The sequence below is a fragment of the Drosophila hydei genome, unplaced genomic scaffold (assembly GCF_003285905.1).
Source record: "Drosophila hydei strain 15085-1641.00,03,60 unplaced genomic scaffold, DhydRS2 tig00008135-arrow-pilon, whole genome shotgun sequence".
Taxonomy (NCBI): Eukaryota; Metazoa; Arthropoda; class Insecta; order Diptera; family Drosophilidae; genus Drosophila; species Drosophila hydei.
Window position 1 is genome coordinate 2,506,398 of NW_022045844.1, and position 13,127 is coordinate 2,519,524.

At 37.5% G+C, this 13,127-nt stretch overlaps 2 protein-coding genes across 2 annotated transcripts; both read left to right on the forward strand.

Moving 5' to 3' along the window:
• The first annotated feature begins 108 nt into the window (after positions 1-108).
• Positions 109-10,047, forward strand: LOC111605169 (UPF0687 protein C20orf27 homolog). The gene is made up of 2 exons (XM_023323557.2): positions 109-350; positions 9,455-10,047. Exons 1-2 carry the CDS (start codon positions 311-313, stop codon positions 9,958-9,960), a joined length of 546 nt encoding a protein of 181 aa, XP_023179325.1. The 5' UTR covers positions 109-310; the 3' UTR covers positions 9,961-10,047.
• Positions 10,048-11,044: 997 nt separating this feature from the next.
• Positions 11,045-12,577, forward strand: LOC111605177. The gene is made up of 4 exons (XM_023323571.2): positions 11,045-11,485; positions 11,549-11,803; positions 11,872-12,062; positions 12,136-12,577. The coding sequence occupies exons 1-4, from the start codon at positions 11,189-11,191 to the stop codon at positions 12,416-12,418; spliced, it is 1,026 nt and encodes a 341-aa protein (XP_023179339.1). The 5' UTR covers positions 11,045-11,188; the 3' UTR covers positions 12,419-12,577.
• Positions 12,578-13,127: the final 550 nt, after the last annotated feature.

Here is a 13,127-nt window from a genome sequence, read left to right on the forward strand (position 1 = left end):
GTACAGGGTTGCAAGTCTGGCAGCACCGTCCATTCGATAGTCACCGATAAAATACCAGCGAACGATGTATACTTAATATCGATACATTTTGTGCTCAAGATATTTGTGTTCACTGACTAGCTGGTCACACTTGCTTTAGTGTGTTCTATTGTTTAGCGTCGTTCGCGTCTCTCTGTGGCACGCCAATTAAATAACAATTGCTGAGCAAATTAAAAGACATAGACGTAAATTAAACTTTTGTGTGTGAAACTACACTTTATTTTTTATTTAACAATCAACGCCTTGCATTTAAACACTGTAATCTGCTACGATGTCCGAGTGCGCCAGCGAAGTAGCCGAACCGCAATCAGGTAAGCAGAAAGAAATTGTTTTTGTTTACCTTCGCTTGGCCGTCTCAATTTGCATGCGAAAATTGAGCGGTCAAAGCGGCCGGCAATAATGTAAAGTCGTATTAGAATTCAATAATGACAGCAGCTTTGTGTAGGTGTGCATCCGTGATAATTTCCGCACGTGTGTATGTGTGTGTGTGCGTGTTGCTTGTTATGCATGGGACGCCAGCACCTACCGCCCACTATGCGGTTGCCTTGACAGTTTTTCTATTGTTGTTGCTGTTATGTATTGAGATTTGCGTAAAATACTAAATCAAAATATCGACAGTTTACACACTTTTAACATTTGCTGTTGTTGTTCGTCTTCCGTTTGGCCTTGTCTTGTCTTGTCTTGTTTCGCTTTTACCGCCATATTAAATATAACATTTTTATAATGCTTCTTCATGGTCACACTTAAGCCAATTTTCAATGCGAGCTGCACTTAGTTCCTGATTTTAAAGCTTGTACATATGTATGTATGTATGTGTGTGTTTCGGTTGGGTTTTCCAACTCATTTACACAAGTTTGGTCACATTTTTCTCTTCCTTATCACAACTGTCTGCTTATCAATTTGTTGAAAGCTCCTAAGCGCTTGGCAAACACTTAATAAAAAAAAAAATAGTATAATAATAGAAAAATAAAAAAAACCAACGTGTAGAAAATTAAAAAGAATAATGTTGTGCATTTGACATAGAGTTTAATTTAATATAAATGAGTTTTATTGACAGCAGAGAGAATAGAGAATTAAATTATTTTTTTATATTGAATTGAAATATTTGCAATTGCTTTTGCGCGTGACTTCAACCGGTTCCGTATAAGGTACATAACTATAGTTGTTATTGTTAAGGTAATTACTTTCATGAGAAGCTTTACCTGACCAACTACTAGCTTGAGTTGAAATTGTAAATATGCATAAATACATATGTATATGCATGCAAAGGTGTGTGAATCACAGAATTTATTCAATTTGTAACTAGACTTGAGCTTTTGCCAAGTCTAAATACTAGTTCATTAATGATTCATAAGGTAAATACTTATATAGTTACCTGAAGGAGTTAAATAGGTACATGTGTAGTGGAGAGAAGCATCACACGAGTAGAGTAAATACAGTAGAAACTGATTTATGTTTGTTTCAAATTTTGATGTTTAAAATAAGAGAAAAATTTAAGCTTTTCGATTTCAGTTTATTATTTATATTATATTTATTATTTGTTTATTTATATGTAGATGAAGTTGCAAATTATATAAAAATGCATATAGAAAATTGTTTAATTTAGTCAAAAATTAATGTGTCTTCTCTTTAGGAGCTGCACTGTACTAGATTTCTTATCAGCATTGATATACAATTAGATTTTAAGCTAAGCTAAGCTGACAGTCCATTTGCTTGCGCTTTACATTGGAGACTCAGAAGGTCTTAAGAATTATCGATAACTTTTATGAATTCAAAGTTGATGTATATCGATTAAGAGTGAATAATATCTAAGCATATCTAGCAAACTCTAAGCACGAACTTTGCCTTTAGGTTAAACAAATAGCGACGCTTTTTACACTACACCAAAATAAAAACATAATTTCAATAGATAAAGCCCCGATTTTCTTTATAGAAACATGTTAATAGCTATTTGAAGTCTTGAAGAAAGAGTTGCATAAAAGTTGTTCTTAATCACAGCTTTTATTACAGAGCATCTGGTAGTCGTGTTTGGCTTACTTGAACAGTTTTTTGTGCTTAGAAATGTCTCCACAGATTGGCTGATTCAATTTCGAATTCGTTTTCTTTTTCTATTTTCAGTTTGCTAATTTATGGCAGTAATGAATTGCGGCCCATAAAGAACAGCTGAAATCACCTACACACACACACACACATAGACATGCATGCATGCATGTCTAGTTGGAAACATGATCCAAGTCAATTATCGCCTCGATTTGCCACCTGGGCCACCCCATCGAGGCGCCTTACAAGTTGCCTTTTTAATTAAATTGCACAAAGCGCGGTCTGTCAACAAATGTTTTATTGTTGCACAAACGCGCGCACTCATGCATGCAAGCACACACACACACACACACACACGCTTGCCATATGTCATATGTCGTATGCCGTTTGCATACATATTTGCATGCAACGGCAATAGTTTGCTGTCTATTAATAGGTGTTATTGTTGTTGTTGCTATTGCAAATGCCGCTCGAGAGCTTCCCTCATAGGCATACACTGACAGAAATTGCTAGCAAGTCTATAGGGGAAGCCCTGGCATAGAAGTTTCTTTAACAGTTTAAAAAAATTCAACTGAATTCTAAAAACTAAAACAAATGTTAGATGAACCAGCATTTGTTGCAGTGTAATCATGCAACAGCGGGATGCTGGCATGTTCCTGTGCAGCCTTGCAGTTTTGATTGACAGGTGTACCGCGACACCTTGACAATTGTTTTGATATGGAAAAACGTAAACACAAACACACAACTTGCATACGTTATGCAGCTCTGGCCCCCATCGAGGGGCGGTTGGTAGAGAGAGACGTTGCGAAGGGCACGTCGTACCCCCCTCCCCCCCACACACACACCTACAAATATTTGGATGCCTATTTATATGCCGTCGCCGCTGTTGCCCAACTTCCCGATTGCCCAGTCCAAATGACATCACAAACAGCTCAGAGCAGAGCAAAGTAGAGCAGCCCAAAGAGACGCACAAGTTGACACGAAATTGTGCCACACATTGAACAATATCAATTATTAAATAATATATAAAATATATATAGCTTCGAGTACAGTAAAATCTGGCTAAGAGGCATTGATGAGCGGAGAGTGTACTTAGAGTACTTCAAGTTAAAGTGGAAGTTTGTGGCTTGAACACTTGATGAGTTTGTTTTGATTATCTGAGTGCTAACTTGATTATTTGATTGACCTATTTGTTGATTGACACTGATTGGCGACTGATTGACTGGCTAATATTTTGATTAAGTGATTGACCGGTCAATTGTGGATTGCTATTCAACTGATTGTTAAACTACTGGTTGACTGACTGATTGATTGACTATATAGTTGTTTGATTGCAGACTGATTGACTGATTGCCTAGTTGTTTTTATTAGCTAACAGATTGATTTATTGACTGCCTGCAATTGGTTGCTCAGCCAACAAATTGATTAGTTATTTGAGTGCTGACTCTTGATTGATGGCAGACTGACTAGCTAAATATTTGAATGGTTGCTTGACTGACTGTGGGCCGATTGACTGATTCACAGACAAGGCGAGTGTTGTTAGAGTGTTCACTGATTGATTAACTGATTAACTGATTGATTGATTGACTGAGTAATTGCTTTACAGATAATTGATTGATTGATTGACTGAGTAATAACTTAACAGATAACTGCTTGATGAATTAACTAATTGTTTAACTGATAAAATGACTGATGGACTGTCTGTTAGCTGGCTGACTGACTGATTGATTGAGTGACTGACTCATTACTAAACAGACCGACTGACTGACTGATTGATTAGCTCTAATTACGTGTGATTGTTGACTGATGCATTTGATTGATGCACTGCCTAACCGAAATCAATGCCTCTGAGACACTGATTGACAGGCTGATTGACTGTAGATCACTACACAACGCAAACCTCATAAGTCTAGAAATGAACCCATGTACAGTAGTCACTCAATGTGACAGCTGCACGGCTATGTTATTGTCCTACTCCTAAGTCAATTGTGCAGACAATTGAATTGTCGTCAATGGATGTTATATAACATTTGCTAATATATAATTGATGTAAAAACGCATTCAAAGCGTGCTGAATTGTAAATTTACAAATTTCTAAGTTAATTTACAATGTTCTTAGCGAGCCACAGAAATGATACGTGCCCAAGTGCTTTGGGAATCTCTCAGCAGCGACTGAATAACATGTGACTCTGGCGCTACATGAGAAAGCTAAACTGTTCGTACGTCAAAGTTTTTGGGCACTGGCAACCGTCGAGCGGAACGAACGTCACTGGTAAGCGGAGAACTTTTGAAAAGGTTTTCACTGTGGACCGCTGCCTGCGCCCCTTGGGATGTTAATTAAGCCGGCTCCGCAAACAAGCCAATTGAATAACTTTTTTCATCGCCGTATGAACAGAGTAAACGTTCATCAATTGCGATCGACTGACAATCATTAAACTGGCTAGAGATTGGCGGGGCTGTGGTCCAAATCAGAACCCAAAATGTACTGAGAAAGGGGGGGAAAGGTCTATCAACCCGCCCCTCCCACTCCCTCTCTCTCTGACTCTCATTTTTGATTTGATCTCTGCATAGAGCTTGACTTTTCTATTGAAGCAAAGAATTTATGCAAACAAGCCTCAATGAAGGCACTGTTCGTGCTTCAATATTGATTCGCTTTTAAGCAGATTTAGCCGGATTAATGTAAATGGAAAGAAAACGAGCAACAAGAAGAAGCAGAGCTTCTTTTCATAGGAAAAAGTTGAGCGCGTTCAATTTTACATTAGGCAGGCAGAAAATACTCGCTGAGTGGCTTTTCCTGTAAATAATTTCAATTAAAGTCGCATTAAATGCGAATAAATTTCAATCTGTCGCATATACAGACCATATATATATATATATATATATATATATATATATTTATGTATTGTCTTTGCTGAGCGGGCGATCGGCCAAAAAGCAAAGAAAACAAATTTTTGTTCTGCGTTGAGACATTCCTCATTTTGTGGCATAGCACGGCAAAATATGAATATCCGTTTATATAGAAAAGCAAAATAAATATATATATATATTATTTATATATACTTATGGTAAATATATCAACAGCAGTTGGGTTCATGCGCAGCGCTTATCATGACAAATAAAACCATGAGGTGCAAACGCAAAGCATCAGCTAAAAATTTATTTGTATAAAAAAGCAAAAAAAATGTATAGAACTTTAAATTAAAACAAATGAAAAGATAAATGCAAGCAAAAAATATAGTAATTATATAAATGCTACAACTGTTTTATAGTCATGAAATTACAGTTTAAAATCAGGCAGAAATTATTTTGCTTGAGACAAAAATTTCATTGAAGAAAACTTTTAGTCATATAAATGATATATATGGAATGTATAGATATAGTATATATATATGATATAGAATAATTGCCTTATTATAATAATAATATATATAGCACGTAAAGTTTAGTTTGAGTAAATAAATAAAATACCCTGGCATTTAGATAGGCATACAAAGAGTATATTGGTTTCGTATTCACTGAAATCATAAATGTGTGTGTCTTCTTGTGGGCGTGGCAACTCCCATAACAAACAGTGTCTATAAATCTGCAGCTAGAAAAATTTCACATGAATTTCTGCTATGTATAAATTATATATTTATAATATTTATATTTATAATATTTATTATTTATTTTATAATAATATTTATTATTTATTTTAGACACAGTTTGAATTGATTAATGAAACATTTCAATCGACTTCTAATGTAGACAGTTCTATGACAAGCATTACTAAAGTTCTAGATTACTTTTCGTTGCTTTATCAGCCTGACTAATGATACTGCTGAAGACAATGTATATTTTATGAGCCTTTCCCAGGCAATTCACGATAAATGTATATTGAAATGTAGTTCATGATAAATGCTTTTCAGTACTTTCTGCCCTTTCTATACTCTACTTTAATCTATATTGTCTGTTAAACACAGTTTACTCGAACTAGTCTCAATCAACTTTAGTCATATAAACAATTGTTGTTGCAAGAAATGTTAAAAATATATTTCTACAATTAGCTGCAAGCGCTAGGCCGGCCCATAGAATTTCGTTTTATTTGTTCATTGGTCTCTAGACATTTTTTCGTGTCGCATTTATTTATAGCAAAAAGCCATGAAAATTGGTTGCTTGGACTACGTCAACCTATCGATGCCGCAGATCTAGAGCAGATTGTGAATGAATCGTTCCACGTTCTATTTCAATATTTGCATAATACTCGAAGTTCAAACGGAAGAAAAAAACGAACGAAAAATGTGGCTAATTCAATTGCAAAGGCGAAGCACGCCTCTAAATGATTAGCGTGCCATAAAAAGCTTTGCTAATTTTTGATGGCAATTAAATGGTATTATTAAACATGTATATAAATATATATATACATATATATTTTTATATATATAAACAGATATATATGCTTTTGATTTCGAGCTGACTTGACTTCCGGAAAACTATAGAAACAATTTATTTTTGCTTTATTTTTTGTCAATAAATTTCGACTTAAACAATTGACAAACGACTAAGAGTGAGTGTGCTCGACTCGAGCATACCCTATACTTAGAAAAAAAGCCGCCTGCACTTAGACTTGACTAGTATAGTGTAACTAGCACTGCTATCTATACTGCAAATAAACTGCTCGACTAGTAGTTAGCCTATACTTATAAGAAATTCCTATTTTAATCATTCAATGTTCCAAGTGTTTAGCTATACATTTACCATATATACAACAAATAAGGGTGCTTTAGCAGGCAGTGCTCGCCTTGCAGCTTTTGTGGTTTTGTTGTTGAGTTCAACAAAATAAATCGATTATTATCGATATGCTTCTAAACTGCATGCATTAAGCCTGAACTACGTACGTCTTAAGAATATATATTGCAAATTTCAAGTTTCTTCAAGTTTTGTAGCTTAGAAAAACAGATGAATGGGCATAGCTTGAATAATTCAACTTGATGTCTTGATCAGGAATATATATATATATATATATATATTTATATATATATATATATAATCTGTTAGGTTTTCGCCTGTTACAAACAGTTGCCCAAAGCAGCATACCCTTTTAAAGCACTCTTAATGGCTGCAGAGTATATAAAACAAGCACAAATCACATCAATAGGAACATAGCTTCCTGCTTATGTATAAGACATAAATCTATTATATATATATATATATATATATATATATAGTGTACTTTATAGGATTTGCCTTTGCCGTGTCTTCGATTTCGATTTATGTTTGTTTTAGGGAATTAAATTACATTAGAGACTTTTTTTGGATGGCTCAAGTTTTGGTCCCCGCTGACCCAATTTTAATGCAATTTAAGCCCTCGTCGTTGCGCGAGTAAATGAATCGCAACAATCCGGAAGAGTTCGTTGGCAGCCAAGCCCCCCTCGACCTGGCAACCTTCGGCAAATGCTAACGCGTTTAATTGCACGCTTACACGCAATTTCCTCGGCGTCAACAACATCATCATCAGCTTCACCTTGAGCAGCATTGGCAACTTGATCATCGCCTTTTGTCTGCCGTCTTCATTGTGGAAGTTTACTTAATTGCCCAACCGCCGAGATGTTTACTTTGTTTGTTTGCTCCGCTTCTCGTTTGTTTATTTATTTATCTATATGGGCGCAGGCCGCATAAGTACGACTGGATATTAGAGAGCACCAGACACCTGCCCATACACCTGATTTCTGGGCACAATTTCTAAATAATTATGTTTGCCCGAAGCAAATATGCAAATTACAAGATTCAAACAAGCTAGCCAAAATGCAAGCAGCAGTTGCCGGGCAACGCCGGGTCACAATTTCGCAATCGAAATTAAATAAAATGAAATGTTAACAATAAAAATTAAAAAAAATTGCAGCGAAATTCCGGCGGGACAGCTGCAAATGCAATCAAGTGAATGCGCAACTGTAAGCCAAATGCAGTGACTTTAAAACTGTAGAATGTTGAATTTATTATTGAACTGCAATTGGGTATTCAGCAAAGGTAACTGAAAGCCAATGACTCCCAAACTGTACGTCTGTGTAAGCTTCGCGCTGCAATTAGTCATTCTGCAAAGGGTAAACTCACAAGGTCAAACGCCCTCAAACTGTACGTTTGAGTTGCGATTTATTGATTCATTGATTTCTGAGGCAGTCAGCAGCAATTTATCATAAATGCTTACTCTAAGGCAGTGGCTCTCGAACTGTAGGCAAGCGTCAAACCGATTATCCGGTGGCAGACTACAGTGACACTCAAACTGTGGCTGTTTAGCTTAAGCAAAGACTTGCAGGCAATGACTCTCACACTGTAACACGAAGGCAGTGGCTTTAAAACTGTGAACACATTTTATTTTGGATTTATCAATTTTCGGGTAATCAGCTTTTCTGAGTCACTATGACAAGGTTAATCAATTAAGGGGCTCTAAAACTGTGCACAGTGACAGTCAAACTGTGATGTTCTATTTGTAGAATGCGTTGATATACGTTGTTTCGTTAGATTAGCTTCGAAGCAAGCTGCCATTAGTCAGCTCTGATAAGGTAGCTCGAAGACAATGACTCTAAAACTGTAATCGAAGCTGTTAACAAAGCACACTGCCTCTCAAACTGTGCTCGCATTGCTTAAGAACAGACTCGACGCTCTGCGAAGTCTGCGATTTATAGCTTCATATATTTGAATAGTTAAATTAAGTCAGATCCAGAGATCTGATTACAATTTGGATAAAAGTCTTGTGTAATCTTCGTGTCTAATTGGTTGCACAATAAAAGTACAGTCTATTAGTCTACGATTTGTGAGACCTTCTATATCTCTACTATACCCTCTGCCATACAGTTGTCTGATGGCCTTGAGGGCCACCTGTTACTTTAGTTCAACTTTGACAGTCTGTAAAATATTTAAAGCTAAGATCAAGTTGAGAAATGTTGAGACTTGATTTCTAAATCAATCAAATATTTTCGTGCCAAAACAGACAAAAAATGTAATTCGATTGATTGGCAAATAAAGAACTTAAACAGATATTGGTTTGACGACGTGTGAAGCACTCGGAGAAAGAGACGCTGAATGTGCGATGTGTATGTATAGTACAGGGTATCAGCTAGTCGATACTTTACTTTTACAGTACAAATGACAATAAAATGCTTGTAATTCGCAACTCGTTCGAGCAGGGGTCAATTAACTTAATTTGTTATACTTAAAGCAAACACAATGCTTGGCATTCAGCTCGTGTTTATAAGGAAGTGTGTGATAAGAGCTGTGACGTGTGCTAATTGAGTTGTGTTTACAACTCTCGGGGAATCGCTTAATGCCTTAGCACATGCAATTGCATTTAGTTGCGTATTAAAAACCTTTTCCTCTCTCTCTCTCTCTCTCCCTGCAGATCATCATGTGCACTTTGATGCGACGACCCTGAAGACTGACGACTTCGGCTCGGATAGCTGCGTGACGTATCAGCGATCGGGCGATACGATTGCCGTCAGTCTGGGCTTTCTGCAGATCAACCATCGCTATCTGATTGATCTGAATCTGCCCGTCACGCTGTTTGGCAACACGGGAGCACCGGGCACCAAGTTTGTGCCAGTTGTGAGCGCCACACCGAATCTGCACTGCAGGATCACGGAGTTCACGGGCACCAAGCATGACGAGCACGATTTCTATGAGATGAAGATCGAGTTCTTTGCCTACAAGGAGAAGCTGCTGCGCGAGGTCCTGCACATTGTCAACTCGAACAATGCCAAGGAGCTGCTGCAGCTGGTGATTGCGGCGCGTGTCCTGGGCAAGGGCAAAGGCACGCCGATGCTGCGAACCGGCATCCATTGCATAGGCGTCGAACGGGACGACGACGACTCAGAATCCTCCGATTTTGCGGGCTTCGACAAGCCCTAAACGCCGTTGGACTTTAAGCTGGCTTTTAGTTTCTGGTTTCTTAGTTATGTGCAGTTATTTGCATAGTATTTAAGTCAAAAATATATAGAAAACATAATCAATAATGTTAACTTATGAGCCATGTGCGAGCGAGCATGTTACACCCTGCAAACTTCGACCGAAAATTGTATTCCAATTTGATTGTCCAAACATTTGTCAATTGCCAAATCGTGTATTAATCTCCCAATATTGATTGACATAACATGTTTCTGCAACGATTTGTAAAGTGTTTTGTTTCACACCTGCTGACAGCATGTCTGTTGTACTAGAATTTACACTTGCCTCCGACATGCTATGTACTTATAGAGTATCTGAAATGCAAATTATTTGCTCGCTAGTTGTAGCTGAAAGTGTGTCACAAATATTATGCTAATTCTCATTAAAAGAGAGTTTGAATTCAAGAATTTCTTATGCTAACTTCTTACTTATTAAATCAGTAATGCCAAGCTCTTCAGCTCGAACTACTTACACATTTGTATATTGTACATTCAAAGTATTTTTGCATTTCTGTTAAAATTTTGAAAATTGTTAAAAAAATATATATATATAAAAATATATATATAATAGTAATTAATGCACCTCCTAACTCAACTCAATGACCAAATTTGCAAGCCTTTATTTTGATAACATTTAATATAGTATTTAAAAACGTGTATAGAACTAATGCTCAGATCAAAGAATATTTAACAGTGCGTTAACAGCAGACATGTAATTGTAAATGTAATTGAATATTTAACAGTCGTTTAACATTGCTCTTCTCAAAATCAATTTTAAGGTGCTCTACTTTTATATGTATTGTAAATGTTTATAACTCAATCAATCAATCAATCAATGGGGCATTTGTTTTTTATTACAAATTACAAATTATGAAAAGCAATTTTTTCAAAAAAATAAGAAGATTATATAATATATACACGCATGTATTTGAAAAGTTTATTAAATTGATTGTATATTGAATAATATAGCTATTTATATATATTATAATAAATCGGAACAGTCAAACCAAGCAGGCCACATTTTGTTAATCTAGACTGGGCATACGGACTTGTTGTCAGTCCACAAATGAAGTTTACTAATGAAAATTCTAGTTAATAAAAAACCAACTGACACAAGCACAGGCTCGACACACACGACACTCTATATAGATATATTTTTATAGATTTATATTTATTTATCTACAAATTGAATCATGGTGCAAAGAAAATGCAAGAGAAGCGTTAAGGCAAAGGCGCACCGAATAGCCAAGCGCATCAAATTGGAAGAGGTTGAGGGACAGGTGAATCTGCTGGACTTACCCCTTGGTCCACTGCACATGATCATACTAAAGGTGCATCCGGAAAAGCAACAGTTCCTGCGCTCTGCATCCAATAAGCTGAAGATCGAGCACTCCGATTGCATGCTGCACAGCTTCAAGTTATTTGCCAATGATCATCTGCGCGAACGGCATCGCAGCGTCGAACAGCAAATGATACACAATGTGATGACGGTGAGTGTGTTGACTGATAGCTGAGCATAGAGATTTGAGCTAATTGCAATTCTCTGTTTCCAGGTGCTGACACAGTCGACGGATTATTTCGTCAACTCCGGCTACGATGCGATATTTACGGGCAGGCTGATTTACTTCTATAAGCAGCTGGCAACTGGCGAGGAGGACTTAGACATAGCACAGATGCACAAATTTCTGCACGAGTTCTACAATAATCTGGAAAGGACACCGGTCGAGCGGCCCAGTGAAGCTGCGGCGCGCATAAGTCTCAATCAGCGTCGCTTGATAGGCACGATGACATTGTTGAATCTGCTCAGAGTGGGTGAATTATGTTCTCTCTCTCTCCCTGTATGCCACATATATTTATACAACTTTTCATATCTTAGCAATTTCGCAACTATCGCATTGTTAGCTCCTGCATGAATCTGATGCATTGGCAACTACAATTCGAGCTGACAGGCATTTATTTTGGCGTACGCGAGAGGGAGGCCAATACACGCGATCAAGACAAACTGGTGGACTTCTTGACCATTATAGCTGAGCTGCTTGTCTTTGACAAGTCGCAAATATATGAAAAGTAGGTTGACAGCAGACATTAAGTTACTTCATATTTGAAATTGAGCTAACTTTGTGCTTCATGTGCCCCACAGACGCTACACGGAAATTGGCAACAGCTTCTACGTCTATGGCATAAAGAAGCCTTCAACATTGTCGGCGCGCAGTCCGAAGCTGACGCTCAAGCTGAGCATCCTGGCGCCGTTATCCGTGCGTAGCATGATCGAGGATGTGCTCAATGGCCAGGTGGACATGGGTAGGCCTGTCCACTGTCCACTCGTGGATACGTTCAGCATTCAACTGGACGTGGTGAGCCGACAGGTCAGCTTGTGGAACGGCAACAACCACATGGAGATCTGCATAGCGCCGCTTAACTAGCTCAACGATAATATATATTTTTTTTACCACATTCACACATGCCTGTGGAAGCATACGTCATGTGTGCATCTATTTTTGTTTTATGTGAATAAACTCTATTGAAAGTGCTCACACAAAGAGCATATAACATGCAAACTGCAACAAGAACTCAACTTTTGTGAGTCATTCCGTGCTCATTTTATTTCGCGTATCGTTCTCTCACGGGCAACCGTCTTATCAATTTCGTCATGTATAATTGCTAGCCGAAGACGAAAGCCGGCTCTCGGAAGTCAGTCGGAAACTGCTGCTCTGCTCTGCTGCTCAGTCGCAAATCAATCGCGTGCTTGATTGGACCGATCTTAAGCATTAATCTTGGCTGTCAGCAATGGAACAATGGAATCTGAGACTAGTTGCCGCGTTCAGCATTATTGTCATGGCTTTTGCCGTTTGGGCATTGATTTGGGTTAGTTGACATTCCAATCGAAGGGAAGAGTTATGTAAATGATTTGATCTTCGTTCGCAGGGCTATTTACATGACAAGCATGAGAAGTGATCGCCTTACCATGTGAACATCCATGATGCACTCAAATAAAATATTATTTTGAACAAATTGTGTCGCATTTTTTATAGCCGATTTGATCTATTAGCGGAGAGTGAATAATAGCATATGACTTGACGTTAAGCAGATGTTTACCTGGCTGCAAAGTAGCGAAATAATAATGTAACTGCT